Raw genomic sequence first — 15121 nt, 5'->3', positions numbered from 1 at the left:
AAGGACTTTCTCAAGGGTGAGTCACAGGCTTTTAATGTCAGGGCCAAACTGCAATAATATAGGTGCCACATGGTGGTAACTCCTGTGTCTGAGGGTTAAGGAGACAGACAGTCAGACACAAACCCCAGGCTATCAGGCACTGATTCTCCATTGCTCCTTTTGCTGAGGGTGCATGCCAGGTAGGAACAAGGCATCTTTTAGGGGCCCCCTTAGATTGCAGGGTTTCAAGTGTGCCCCTCAAAGATGGCATGAACTGTGAAATGCTCCCATTTCAAAAGAATTCTCTGCCTTTCAGAACATCTTTAAATGAAAGTGCTCCCAATAAAGACGTAAATGTAAGCATTCTCTGGAAAGACAGCTAAGTTCAAATCCTCACTCTGCCACTGACTGTGTGGCTTTGGGAATGTTACTTAACCTCTCTGAGGAAACCTCACCCCCCCCCCCAAAAAAAAAGTGTGTTTGACTCATGTTAATAAAAAGTCCAAGAGCTTCGGGTATGGTTGGATCCAGGAGTCCTACGTTGGATGTCAGTTATCTCTCCATCTCCCTAACCTCAGCTTCCTCCAAGTTGTCTTCACTCTCAGCCCAGCCTTCCATGTGACACCCCTGGCATTGTCAGACCTACGTTGAGGCTACAGTGAGCCATCCTTATAGAAGGAGTTTCTCTCTCCCGTGAGTGCCAGTAGAAGTCCCCAAATTAACTGTCTTGGGCCTGGCACTTTCCGTGATATCTGATCAACCCTGAACAACTCAGGGAGATGGAACACCATGGTTGGCCTGGGTCACGTGTACATGCCTAGAGCCAGGGATGGCGCCAACCCCACGTGAACCAGGAGGACTAACGGGGGGGGGGGGGGGGGGAGTAGAGGTGATTCCCTGAAGGAAACGTCAAGAGCTGGTGCCAGAAGAAGATAGAACGGCTGGTGTGCAGTCAAGTCCAGGAGCTGCCGATGGCACCCCCACAGGCTCTTCTCTGAAGCAGGGTGCTCAAAGGGTGGACCTGATGCATTCATTCGCCGGCTATTTATTGAACACCTCCAATCACCAAAGGGGATCCAGCAGCAAACAAAATAGGCAAAAATCTCTGCTTTTATGGAGCTTACGTTCTACTTCAGGAGTTAATTTTTTTTTTTTTAAAAAAGATATGAGTATATAGTACATAAGATAGTGGAAAGTGGTGAGGAGAATAAAGCAAGGAAAGGAAGTCAGCAAGGAGAGGGCTAGGGAAAGCGAGAGTGGTGATTTTATGTAGAGTGGCCTCACTGGGAAGCCAAAGAAGGTAGGGGAGCCTGCCAAGGGGGTTCCGCTAGGAAGAGCATCCCAGGCAGAGGAAACAGTGAGTGCAAAGGCCCTGAGGCAGACGCAGTCCTGACAGGCTCACAGAGCAGCCAAGAGACCAGAGCGGCAGCGCAGTGTAAACAAAGGGACGGGAGGAGGTGAGGTCTGAGAGGAAGTGGGGTGGTGGTGGTGGGAGGGTGGGTCACACAGGGCCTCTGAACCAGGGAGAGGACTTTGGCTTTCTGAGTGATGCGGATGCCAGTAGAGGACACTGGGCAGAGGAAGAACATTGTCTGACTTACGTGTTAAGATGACCCCTCTGGTTATTATGTGGAGAACAGATTAAAGGGACGCAACAAGAGCAGAGGCCCAGTGAGGAGTCTGCTGCAATAGTTCACACGGGAGATGAGCACAGTGAAGAGTCTACTGCAATAGTCCAGGCGGGAGATGATGAAGACTCAGACCAGAGTGGGGGGAAAGGAGTCAGATACTGCACACAGTTAAGAGGATGGAGCTGATACGATGTGCTGATGGGTCCGATGTGGAGTGGGAGACAGGGGTCAAGGAGGACTCCCAAGATGTTGACCGAAACATCTACAAGCAGGGATTTTCTGTTTATGGAGACGGAGAACGCTGCGATCGGGAGCTGAGCTCTGGAATCTGTACATTGCAGATGTGTGTGAACTGCCAAGAGGAGCTGTCCAAGGCAGCCAGCCTTTCAGAGTCACACGTTCAGGGGAGAGGCCCAGGCCTGGATGGGCCTGGAGTGGGGGCAGGGGCGGGGGAATTGCATGCAGACTGTTTGCCTGCTTGTGCATTCCTGAGTCCGAGACCCTCACCAGATTCTCAGAGGGGTCTGGGATCCTGAAAGCTGCAGGCCCTCGGCCGGGAGGGCTGCTTGTAGGAGAGAGAGGCTTTTGAGAGAAAGGCCACGGGAGGGTGTCTGGCCAGGCGCTTGTTTTCCACTTTCCATCTGTGAACACAAGGAAACCACACCCTGAGCTGCAGACTGATATCCAGAAATCAATTCTAAATGGCAGGCGTGGGCACTTGGCAAGGGTCAAATGGCTGGAAGCCCAGGCGAGTGTGCCCAGATTCCAGAACCATCAGAGTGGGGTAACTTTCACCTCAGCCCCCCTGAGATATCAGCTCCTGACATTCCTGACACCGCTCTCTCGAGTTAGAAAAACATGTCAATGCAGGTTGTCTCAGGAAGAAAAGAGGCTCATTCGGACCCACCCTGGTGTTCGCCTTGCCAAGTACATTCCAGAAGATTTTTTTTTTCCCCCCAGAACTCAGCAACACTTGGGAGATCACTTAAATTCTGGAAGCTAAGTGTATAGGGATTAGTTTTGGCTGCATGTAAAAGGAAAGATAAAATAGCAGTGGCGTAAACTAGATAGAAGTTTGCTTCTCACTCACCTAAAATTATCTGGAAGTTGGCAGTTCAGCGTTGCCATGGTGGCTTCAAGGCTTTCGGGGACCCAAGCTCCTTCTCTGCCTTTCTGTTCTACCATGCTTATGGTGTGGCTATTTTTTCAACGTCTCCTCGTGGACGTCTGGGATGAGGTCCTTAAGAGGGGCTGACATCACATATAACTTATTTACTTAGCCACACCATCTCAGCAAGGAACGTGGGGCACACTCAAATTTGGAGTATTCAAGGAGCATTTAACTATTTTGTGCTAAGGCATGAGCAAATGTGGGGAAACCACTAGTGACAGTGCAGTCCCCAAGGTTAGCTAGTCACAGTGGGGTCATCCCCACCCCAAGACCAAGGGGATGAAGGGAGCGAATGGCTACTGCAAACTGGAGACACAAAGGGCCACCCAACAGGAGCTGTCATCCTCTGTTGATACCACAGGGAAGGAGATGGAGGGACCCACACCCCGACCTCAGTTGCCTCTTTTGGTGATCTCCTGCCAGGGCCCCCCATTGACCAAACCCAGCCCAAAGCCAGTGTAAAGACACGTGTGCTTGCAGTTCATCCAGGCCAGCTCCCTGGGCTGGAGACCTGGGGAGGACCACAACCACGCGTAGTATCATAGCTACAAGAGAGTCTGGGAAATGTCGTTTCCTAGCTATGTACACTGAAGATTAAAATAATGACCTGTTAGAAGGAAGAAGGGGAAACCAACGTTGGTAGGCAATCTGGGGTCTCAGCCGCATCAGAGATCAGAAGCAAGGGGCCCAGTGAGGGGCAGCACCTTCTACCAGGGGTAGTGCGGTTGTATGACGGGCACTGCACCATGAGAAGGAGACGTTCACGTGGAAACTGGGGGAGGAGCATTGCAGGCAGAAGGACGAGTGCAAGAACCATGTGGCAAGAAGGACAGCCGGCAGGACCTGGGGAGTGAGTGGGAGAGTGCTGGGGGTGAGGGCGGAGAGGAGATGGGGGAAGGCCAATGCAAAGTCACTGAAATGTTCTGAGCAGGTCAAATGCTCATGTTTCAGGGGTGGCCCAGGGAGACGAGCGGAATCAGGGGGACCAGTTGTCCAGGTGGGAGATGCTGGGCGTGCTGCAGAGGGAGAGGGTGGATGGAGCAGGTTCTGTTTTGAAGGTCAGGCAGACAGGGCTTATTGATGGATTTCAAGTGGGAGGGGAGGAAAGGGGAATCAAGGATGACGTCTCAGTTTTTGGCTGAGCTGTTGGGCAGATGGTGGTGCCGTTTACAGAGCTGGGGGAACGAGGAGAGGAGGAACAGGTTTTCAGGCTTAGCACAGACATCAGGCAGCTTTGCAAGCATCACCCACCAGGCCAGGAGCTAGGTGACTGGCTCTGTGTAGCCCGCCCTGGAAAATGGGCAAAACACCCTAGAGATCCCTTATGGTTGAATAAACAGCCTCTGCCAACCAAGGGCAATGTATTGGAGAATTACAAGGGAAAGGAACGCTTCTGGGTGGAGCTTCGTAGAGAGGAAACGACCAGTGATTGCTGAGTGCCATTAATTATACGGGTGACCAGCCCTTTCCCAGGGTCCCTCTGCCACCTCCCCTCTATGGACAACAACCCTATCAGAATGTTCTCCCAGAAACTTCTGCAAACCAGAGCCAGCAGAAGGAAGAGGAGAAAAAAAATAACTTCATGATCTCTCTGACGGTCCAATGTTCATTAATGAAATTCCAATACTGCCTCTTCAACATCTGCTTAGTTGATTTGGGGCTTAGGAACAAATTTCGAGCCTGGGCTTTTCATAGCTGAAAACAGAAATTACATTTGACTTTGTTTTGTAATATCCAAGAATCAGGAAAGGTTTCCCCTTTGCCACCATCATGAGGACACCTCGTCTGAGAAGCAGGTCCTGGGAATCCAGTGGCATTATTCCGAACTGAGCTGCCAGCAGACAGCCATGAGCACATCCCAGCTCAAGCCTGAAAGGCCCCCCAAAAAAAGCAGTCACAAAGTGGGTGGGCAGGTGGGTGTTGTGGTGTAAATGCCACATTCCTGGCAATCGAGTGGTTTGAGCACCAGGATTTAAGTGCCATCCTCAGGGTGGGGGTGGAGCCTCTCCAGCCCATTAGTCACAGAGAGGTGTCGGGGTGACCTCACCCCTGGCTCAGCAAGGTAGAAAGGTTTGATCATGGAAAGAGACTGGGTCTGTTTCGGTCTCTGTGTCCCCAGGTTTATGTTGGACAAAAGAAGTTTGGGTTGGCTGGCTCGGCTTGATTTAAAATATTGAAACCTGGCCTGTTTGTCTCTGTGTGGCCGCGTCTTCCAGGTTCTTCCCTCCCATCAGAGCCATCCGTCTGTGTTAGGGCTAAGCTGGGCAAGGAGATTAGATCATATGTTTTTGCGTTCCAGATGTGGCTTTATAGCGCCTCGACGCTATGGCAGTTTTAATAAAGCAGGTTACTGTCCCCAAGGGGAGGCTTAACATGTAGGGCTGCTTGTGCACAGATGCCGCTGCCATTTCGAGGCGTTGTTAAATTGTGCTTTAGTAGGAGATTGACACCGCTCTCCTTCAGCTGGCTTATTTGGGCCGGGGTGAGTGCACCGTGCAGGCTTGCACGGGGAACCACTCATGAAGAGCAGCCCATCGCTCATGTCCTTGGAAATTGGTAGGATGGAGATACAGGCACTTGGAGGCCCTGGTTTTGAGCCCATTAAAAATAAGAAACGGCTCTTCAGGCTGTTTGTTTTTTTGCCAACGCAGCATTTGGGGCTGCTGACTGCAGGTGAATTATTCACCAGGTGGCAGCCTCCCTGCTTTCCAGAAGGGTCTGACAGGTCGGGCGGGAGGTCAGTTTTGTCCCTTTCTGCAGTCTCTGGAGACAGAGGCTGAAATCTCACTACCAGCTGCTTCCTCCTTCCTCTTCATAGTTTGTGAAGAGCGAGCAAAGGGTTGATTCTGCCTGGACTGCCCTAGATTCATTTCTTCAAGGGCACCAAAAAAATGTACACAAGTGGACACTTTGGTCAGCGTTGCTCAAGCAGTAGTTCGCCATAATCAGCAGTGTCTGGACGCTGATGGGAACCACTTGGAGCACCTCTTGTCATGGCAGAAGTCAAACGTGACTTGTACTCATCTTTTGTCATCGGTATATCTTGAGTATTGCAATTTTAATACCGTTTTCCTTTCTTAAAATGTGTATACATTCTTGGGGCACTCTCTGTATTTAGTGAGCACCTACTGTGTGCCAGGCACTGTTCTCAGTCTCGAGGCTGTGGGGCACTGTCAGTAATCACAGCCCCCACGACGCTGACATCTAGAGCTGCAAGGGGATGACAAGCAAGATAAATATGTAAAGGCATGTAGTGTGTTAGATAAGATCATATGTACAGAGTTGAAAATGCAAAACGAGAAAGAGGCTATGAAATATCCGGGCGGGGAATTAAACTGTAGCTATGGTGGGCAGGGAAGGCCTCAGTGAGAAGGGAACTTTTGAGTAGAAACAAGATGGAGGTGAGGGAACAGGACATGGGGGTACCAGGCAAAGGTAAGAGGCCCAGCGTGGGCAAAGGCTCCAAAGTGGGGATGAGCCCAGCATTCTGAGGACAGGGACAAGGCCCCGTGGCTGCAGAGCGGGCAGGAGGGGGGAATGGAACCCGCAGGGCCTGTGACAACCACAGGGATTTTGTTCTCGAGTGAGTGGGAGCCACAGAGGGTGCGGGAGAGGAGGCGCTCTGGCTGCTCCATGGGGAATAAATGGTCCGAGTCCAGGCAGCAAGCAGTTGACTGATTCAGAGGAAAGAGTGACCGGCAGCCCAGGGAGGAGGTGACAAAGCTCTGGTTGTGGATGTACTTTGAAGAAAGAGCAACAGGCTTTGCTGATGGGTTGGAGTGGGAGCTGAAAGATGGGACCGAGGAGCAGCTGAGATCGTTGCCTAAGTAACCGCAGGAAAGGGGGGGAACTGTGGGAGGAGCCATGAGTGGACAGGTGACATCAGGAGCTCAGTTTTGGGTCCGTGGCACCCGAGGCGTCTATTAGCCAGCCAAGTAACATCACTGAGTAGACAGTCCTGGGTTGCACCAAGCCAGTGTGTGCCAAACACCAGCCAGCCCCTCACCTTTGCACAGTTTTCACCAGATCTATGTGCCACCTGTACTATTTGCTTTAAAAAAAAAAAACAAAGCTGTAATTGTTTTTCAAAAAGAACTAGATTCCACCACCCTAAATGAGAGAAGCTAGCATTTGCCCTAAATGCAAAGAAAGTAAACCATGCGATCAAATATCCGCTAATACTGCCACCCACCTAGCGTCCCAGGTGGGCGGCCAGTTCCCTTCCTGTTGAAATAGATGTGTAGGTGTTAAGGACGTGGCAGCACCAACCCAAGACTTTCTCCTGGAGTTGATCAGGAGTGAACAGGAATGACTATCCCACCACTGATGTCCCTTGTGTTTGGTGATCTGATCCTATGCTGCTCTCACTGCTGGTGTGCCAGCTACAATCACCTCCGGGATGACCAGGGGACCAGATAGACATACAGTCCATGGACTATTCTGAGCCTTGTTGAAGCCAAGAGTTGATCAAGTACATGGGGACCTCTGTGCACTTCCTTGGTTCAGTGTCACCACCCCCCACATGATGTAAACTGAATGTTTCCTAAACAGGACACCCAGCACCCACCTCTCCCATTGGACAAGCCCGGACTCCTGTCCTCACATCCCTCTTCCCCAGCTCTGTGGCCTTGATCAGTCATGTCATGCCCTGCACTCAGCTCCTTCTCTTAAACGGGTTGTTGGGACAATAAAGTAAAACGATGCATGTATGTGCCTAGCACAGTGTACACACCCAACATTCAGCCAATGGCAGTCACCACATTAATAATGATGATGATGATGATTGATGTATAACACTGGCCTCTACCCCAGGGACAAGCTGGAGTTGTCTTAACAACTAAGTTACACGAGGAGTTGCAAAACCATGGCCTTCAGAGCAGGCAGGTGATGTGGGTATGCAAAGTTGGTGTGAGACTATAGGGAGTGCTGGGGAGTGTGGCCAACTGGAGAAGACATGGTCTGTTTAGTGCTATTTAAAGTCAAATTTTTTAAATGCATTGCACAAAACACACACACACGTGTGCGTCCATGGATACAAACTAGCTTGGGCTCCTGAGTTATGTGGAAACCCAAAGAGTAAGATAATTTGGGGGTTATTTTAGCAGGTATATGTGCCAGGCACTGCTAGGCTTGAGAATATGACAATGAACAAAGTCGGCCTAAATCTCTGCCCCCGTGAAGCTATTCCAGTAGGAGTGACTTGCAGCATACCAACAAGTGAACTAGAAGCAACTTTGATGCTTGAGGGTAGTAACTGCCTTGGGGAGAAGGGAATCAGGGAAAGGAGTGGGAAAGGCTTTAAGGAGGGGTGATGTTTCCTACAGGATCATCAGAGATATTTGACGTTTGGTCAGTAACCTGAAGGTCTCAGGAGGGAGCACTCCAGGCAGAGGACACCGCTCAGTCAAAGGCCATGAAGTGGCAACGTGACTGGTGTTCAGGCTTGGGGCCTCAAGGGCATGACCTTGATATCTCGATTTGTGGTTAAAAAAAAAAAATCCTTCAAGGTTGAAGAAACTAATTAGCCAGTACAAGGCTGCCTAGAATCCAGAGGGGCCAGGGCTCTGCCAGACCCAGAGACATGGGCTCTGAGATGGTGCCACACTCCATCAGGCTCTGGCGAGTTAACACCAGCTGGTTGAAGGAGGCCCAGAAAAGCCCACCTCCCCTAACCCCTCCAGAGGGAGCCTTCACACCTGGTGGGAAGTCTGTAATCGCCCACCAGTTACAGCTGGGACCCTTGGGGACTTCTCAGGAAGGTCCCCTTGACACATGTTCACACAGTTCTACATGGTTCCTATTCAAACATGAAGCTGGTTCTTTCCTCCACCCACCGGGGGCAACCTTAGCCAGGACTGGCTCAGGAAACACACTTGGTTCCAGGAGGGCGTCCCTTGTAAAACCACCGCAGTGCTGGGCTTGGAAAGGCAGGCTTTGCTCTGTTTCCTTCAGTCACTCAGTTCTTCCAGAGCACCAATTATATATTCCTGGGGGGTGGGGGTGGGCTAGCCAGCACCCTGAATCACCCAGAACTCTTAGTCCAGGAGAGGAAGAGCATAAACAGGCAACCCAATAATAAAAGAAAGGACCATTTCAGAAGGCGACAAATGCTATGAAGAAGCGTACGCTGGTGACAGGAAGCAAACAGGGTGGGGGCCCCTTCAGAGGGGGAGGACTGTCAGGCCATGCTGAGGAGGTGGCCTCTAAATTGAGCTCTGAATAGTGGGACAAGCCAGCCAACGTGAAATCTCAGAAAGAGACTCCCAGGCAGAGGCAATAGCAAGTGCAAAGGTCCTGGGGCAGGAAGGAACTTGGAATATTTGAGAAACAATGACGAGGCCAGTGGAGGCAACTGAGCTAGGAGGAGGGAAGGGATGCAATCAAAGAAGCACGAGAGGTAGGCTGCTGGGGAAGAGAAGGCCTTGAATCTTTCAGGCCACAGGAAGGAATTCAGGTTTTCTTCAAAGTGCAATGGAAAGCGATTGGATGGTTTTAAGCAGTGAAGAGATTTATATATGATCTGGGTTTGCCTCAGGGAAGCTGTAGCTCTGTTTCCGTCTGTATTTGGCAGAAAAATAGGATAAAGAGTGATATGACTCTCCTTTTCATCCTTAGCTTTTAGGGACAGAGTGCTGAGGGGGGTCTGAATAGTTACTTTCAGATCTCGAGGGGATTCTTGATAATAGGGGTCAGCAGCTCCCCAGCAAGAACCTCACAAGCCTGGTAGACACTACATTGGTTTCCTAACTAATAAATTGCCACAAACTGAGTGCCTGAAAACAACAGAAATTTACTCTCTCACTGTTCTGGCGACAAGTCTGAAACCAAGGTGTCGGCAGGGCTCTGCTCCCTCCGAAGGCTCTGCAGAGAATCCTTCCTTGCACCTCCAGCTCCTGGGGGCTCCAGGCATGGCTTGGCTTGTCGCTGCGGCCCTCCAGTCTCTGCCTCCATCGTCACATGGCATTCCTCTCTGTGTCTGTGTGACTTCTTCCTTCTGTGTCTTAGAAGGACACTTGTCATTGGTTTTGGGGGGCCCACCCGGGGCATCCAGAATGTTCTCACCTCAAGATCCTTGAGTACATCCGCAAAAACCCTTTTTTTCCCAATTAGGTCACACTCACAGATTCCGGGGCTTAAACGTGGATCTGCCTTAGAGGGGTGGGCCATCATTCAATCCATTACAGACCCTGGGAGCTGCAGGAAAAGGAACAGAACTAAGGATGGCCTTAAGGGAAGAGAAACAGGATTTCCATTAACTATTTCCATGAAAGCTACCAAGCGTTTGGGTACCAGCCACAGTGTACAATTATGCATCTGCTCTTCACACATTTATGGAGCACCTATTGTATGTCTGTCACACACCATGGGGGCGTTGAGGATTCAGTACTGTGCAGGGTGCAGTCTTTGCCCTCGAGGGGCCCTCGGCACGGCGGTGAGCATGAAAGCACTGCCCACGATGAGGTTTCCACACACGTTAGCTTCCTTTCCATCCTGTGCGCCTCACTCTGCTGACAGCTTCATTGAGAAACAAGAATAGGCATGAATGAAGCTGCCATACCTGCTGGTGTATAATTAAGTCCTAATAACACATGCTGCCCGTGTAATAAGAGCTCAAGGGATTTAGACACCAGAGTGATCCCAGAGGGCAACCAGAAGAAGGTGGCTCGATGGATGGGTGAGATTTGGGGGAAGGTGGGAGGACGGTGTGGACAGGAGGTGAGCACGGTTCATGGCTGATGTAAACAGCATTTCGGCTAAGAAGTATTGAGGGGGAAGGTGGGCCAGGGGTGGCGTGACCTGATTTCAATAAGGGCAGACCATTCCGGGAAAGTTCCAAACAAAACGAAGTGTAATCTTCCCTCCATTTACACAGTGGTCGCTTATATACATCCACATACATCAGCGTATATTAATACCCTGCAAAAAAAGATGTTCTGTTTATATGTAAAACTGAGTTCCGTCCTAAGCTCAGATAACGTACAAGCAGGCGTTCACCTACCCCCCATGAATGCCCGGTGGGACTGGGGACCAGGTGTAGGTCCAGCTCACAGTGCCTTGCTGGCGGATGCCCACAAATGCCAGCCGTCCAGTCTGTCCCCGGAGATTTCCAAATGTACCCACCCCGCCACACACACACAGGAATGGGGGTGCTGCTCTGTTGAGAGCACGCGACTTAGAACCTGCTGGCGGGCGTCTCACCTGAGCTCTGGTTGCAGGTTCCATGCAGGTGATGAACAAGACCCGGCGCATCATGGAGCAGGGCGGGGCGCACTTCGTCAACGCCTTCGTGACCACGCCCATGTGCTGCCCCTCGCGTTCCTCCATCCTCACGGGGAAGTATGTCCACAACCACAACACCTACACCAACAACGAGAATTGCTCCTCGCCCTCCTGGCAGGCGCAGCATGAGAGCCGCACCTTTGCCGTTTACCTCAACAGCACGGGCTACCGGACAGGTGAGGGGAGCTGGTGGCTGCGGGCACGTTGGGTGGGTGGGAGCCTCTGGAAGTGGCGCTGGTGTCCTGACGTCGGATCAGTATCTCTCCTCAGGTGACCTGCAGGGCCATCTTGGATGACTGTAGTGCATGGACAACTTTCTTTTTATTTAAATGTTTTGCATTTATTTCTAGGTGCATTAGAAAAATACAGATTGATTGACCTATGTAGTACTGATAGAAAGTGACCTTTTCGAGGGAATTTGAGCTTTTAAAAAAGTGAGGGCCGGCCGAGTGGCGCGTTGGTTAAGAGCTGGCTTGGAACGCCAGAGGGTCCCAGTTCGCATCCCACATATGAGGGCCAGTGACACTGCCCTCTACAGCTAAGATGCTGAACAACAGCTCAACCTGGAGCTGGGCTGCCGTGAGTCCCCGGCTATGGCTAGGCTGCAGCCCCTGCTTGGTTGCCATGGGCTACTGTGTGTGGCCCGTAGCCAGCTTGAGAGGCCATCCAGAAGCCGGTGACTGATCTGCCTCGCCCAGGAAGAGCACAATGATGGTGCCAACTTGGGCCAGTGAAGCAACGTCCTCCACAACTAGACTGAAGAACAAAACTACAGCAACTTGTCTGTTCCCCTTCCCCCGATTCCCCAGCACTGTTCCCATCCCCCAATTCATTCCCCAGTAAAAATCTTAAAAAAAAAAAAAGTGAGGCCATTTAAAATATGAAATACAGTACAGAGAGAGGCCAGTACCCAGGCATGAGTTTGCATTCTCTGTGAATTATGCTATTAAAGCCATCAGGGACTGATTTATTGACTTCAAACCATTAGCATGGAGGAAGTTCCAGAAGAACGTTGGGCTGGGGAATGGGGATAAAACTGGTGTGGAGAATGGACAGGAGCGTATGTGCGGATTGTATGGCCACTCTAGAGAATGGCCCAGAAGTCGACATGGCAAAGGACTGTTCGTCTACACTTGACTGTCTACACTACCCAGCGTGTTCCATCTCTCCTTGGGTCAGTGCCAGGCAGTGTTGCATGCTGGGTGAGAGTGAGCAAGGCTGCCCGTCTGTTTATCTTGCAGGAGGTACTTTGGTGGGTTTTGAAGTCTCATCTCCCGGGCCAGTTGCCGGAGGCAAAGGCTCAATTACAGTCACTTACCTTTGGTACCGTTGCACAATCCTCCAAACTCAATTAATTTGGCTTGCTTTAATTAAAAATAAATAAATGCTTCCCACCTTGGCTAAGGAGCCAAGGCAGTTGTGAAATCAGATATTTTGGCTTGGATGTTGTAACTCCAGGAAGTTGTGTCCCGGTGATCACGGGCTTGTTTGGGTGGGAGTGACACGAAGGACAGATGCCTTCCTCAGCTGGGTTCACAGAACTGAGGCAGCTTTGGAGGCTGGGCAGCTTTCCCTCAGATACACAGTGTGGCTGCGAGGACATGTCGGGGTGCGGAGCAAGCTGGCGAGCTGTGCCTTGTCGCAAACTCATTCCACTGCCAGAATCACCCAGAATGCGGGTACTGCTGAGAGCACTGGGAAGGCCTCCTTCTTGTACATATAACCCCGTTGGTCCTGGGTCTCTGCACAAAGCCACGTGTGTCAGAATTTACCAAGGCCCACCACCCAGGTGGTCGCAGGGACCTGGATGTGGATGGAGGAAACAGGACCCAGGGGCCTACAGCAGACCAACGGGTACCTCCTGAAAGGTGGCGTCTGCCATGAAATCCGGATACAGCAGGTCCTCGAATAACATCATTTCGTTCAATGTCATTCCATTAGGACGTGGATGAGATGCTGTCAGAACCTCACTCTTGTTTATATCAATCAGTCTATGCTAACACTGGTTTCGTTATATGTAATTTTCCTTACAGTTGCAGAACCTATCGACAACTTTAGTGAGGACTTAAAGTAATTATAGCTGTTTGTGCTCGGGGTTGCCAACCTTCAACTATTTCTAATCTGAACTTGTTGCAGAAAACTGCTGATTTAAAAAAAAAAAAAAAACATTGGCAAAACTAATGTAAACTGTGGGCCAAACGAAACATGTCTGAGGGCTGAGTGTGGTTCAGCCTCTGGCTGAAAGACCTGTGTAGAAACCTTTAGCTTTGGGTGCCAAAGGACCAGTTAAGGACCCTAAAAGTGTTGTCCATTAACCCCCTTCATTTGGCAGCCATGACAATAGCAACCCAGAAAAGAAACTTTCCCAAAGTCATAAAATGAGGTGCTTGTGGCATAATCAAAATGGAAGCAAGACTATGGGAATTCAAAGGGAGCACGGAAATTGCATCCATCAAATTGAAAGGAAACATATATCCTGCAATATCCTAGGGGCTTGTGGTGGGACCCAGAGCCGACTGTTTCAGAATCATACAGCTGGTGCAAGGAAAGGAACCATCTCTCAGGAACATTCTTCAAGATGGGTTTCCCAAACTTTATCCTTGAATTTACACAAATCACCAAAAAGCTGTTTCCCCAAAGAACTGCATTCAACCTACTATGCTTAATTATCATACTCTCAATGAAGACTGGGAACATAATGTCAAATGTAAACAGCCATACACAGAACGTCTACATTTTTTGTAAAACTGGCACTGAAAATTTTATTCGTTATATTTAGATTGCCCCTCTATACAAGGGAATGCCATTCCAACCTGACTTTCAGAACTCAAGACCCTGAAAGTATCTGTTTATTCTAAAGAACTGGTGTGTTCCTAAGTCATTAAATAACAAGAGCTGTGTAATCTGTATACTTTCCTTCTTTGCCCTGGCAGCTAGGAAGCTCAGATTTGAGTTTTATATTAAGTTGTTGCTTAAAGTGAAACATTTTAAAGATATAGCTACATATGTTAGTTATACAGGTCATTGCCAGTTGGTTGGCAAAAAATGACAGAAAACTAAAGTGAATTCAAAATCCCTCTGAAATTAATTTGATTTGTTTGACTCACATTAGAATACATAATAACTTTGAGTGCCCTAAAAACCATTTGGTCAGCTGTTCTTGCTGTCTTTAGACACATTAAACCCTGTATTCCTGTGGATTCTAGGCCAGTTGGTTGAGTTGGATTTAAGTTTGGCTGTGAGAGACCCAAGATAGCAATTTTGTATTACTCTCTCAGTTAAAAGTCCGGGCTGCCCTGGTGGGCATGCCCCACTCAAAGTCATGACTTGATCAGACAGACACTCAACTGCTTTCTTTTTCTTATTTACTGAGTTATAACTGACATATAACATTGTATTAGTTTCAGGTGTACAACATAATGATTCAATATTTGTGTATACTTGCAACATAATACCCACAATAAGTCTAGTTACATTCATCACCATACATAGTTACAGAACTTTTTTGTGTGCCCTGATGAGAAATTTTAAGATCTGCTCTCTTAGCAACTTTTAAATATGTAATACAGTATTATTAACTATAGTCACCATGCTGTACATTATATTCCCAGGCATTCTTTCTTTCATAACTGGAAGCTTCTACCTTTGGACCCCTTTTACCTATTTTGCTCCTTTCCCAGCCCTGCCCCTGGCAACCACCAATTCATTCTCTGTATCTGTGAGTTTGATTTTTTTTTTTTTAGATTCCACATATAAGTGAGATCATAAAGTAATCATTCTTCTCTGACTTATTTCACTTAGCATTATGTCCTCAAGGCCCATCATGTTGTCACAGATGACAAGATTTCCTTTTTTTTTATGGCTAAATAATATTCTTGTGTGTGTATGTCACTTTTTCTTTTTCTTTATCCATTTATCCATTGATAGACACAGGTTGTTTGCATATCTTTGCTATTGTAAACATTGCTGCAATGAACATAGGGATTCATATGTCTTTTTGAGTTAGTATTTTCATTTTCTTAGGATAAATACCCAGAAGTGGCCTTGCTGGGTCATATGG

The 15121-nt window shown here is 49.1% G+C and overlaps 1 protein-coding gene across 5 annotated transcripts in view; it reads left to right on the top strand.

Moving 5' to 3' along the window:
- Positions 1–15121, top strand: part of SULF2 (sulfatase 2) — a 117172-nt gene that overhangs the window by 31062 nt on the left and 70989 nt on the right. For all 5 annotated transcript variants that reach the window (XM_019636990.1, XM_019636993.1, XM_019636991.1 and 2 more), the window contains exon 3: positions 10998–11237. In XM_019636990.1, coding sequence (XP_019492535.1) covers positions 10998–11237 — 240 coding nt within the window. The remainder of the gene's footprint in view (positions 1–10997; positions 11238–15121) is intronic.

Source organism: Hipposideros armiger, unplaced genomic scaffold (genome assembly GCF_001890085.2).
Source record: "Hipposideros armiger isolate ML-2016 unplaced genomic scaffold, ASM189008v1 scaffold_31, whole genome shotgun sequence".
Lineage (NCBI taxonomy): Eukaryota > Metazoa > Chordata > Mammalia > Chiroptera > Hipposideridae > Hipposideros > Hipposideros armiger.
The sequence above is the reverse complement of the archived record's forward strand: the minus strand, read 5'-3'. Positions and strand labels throughout refer to the sequence as shown.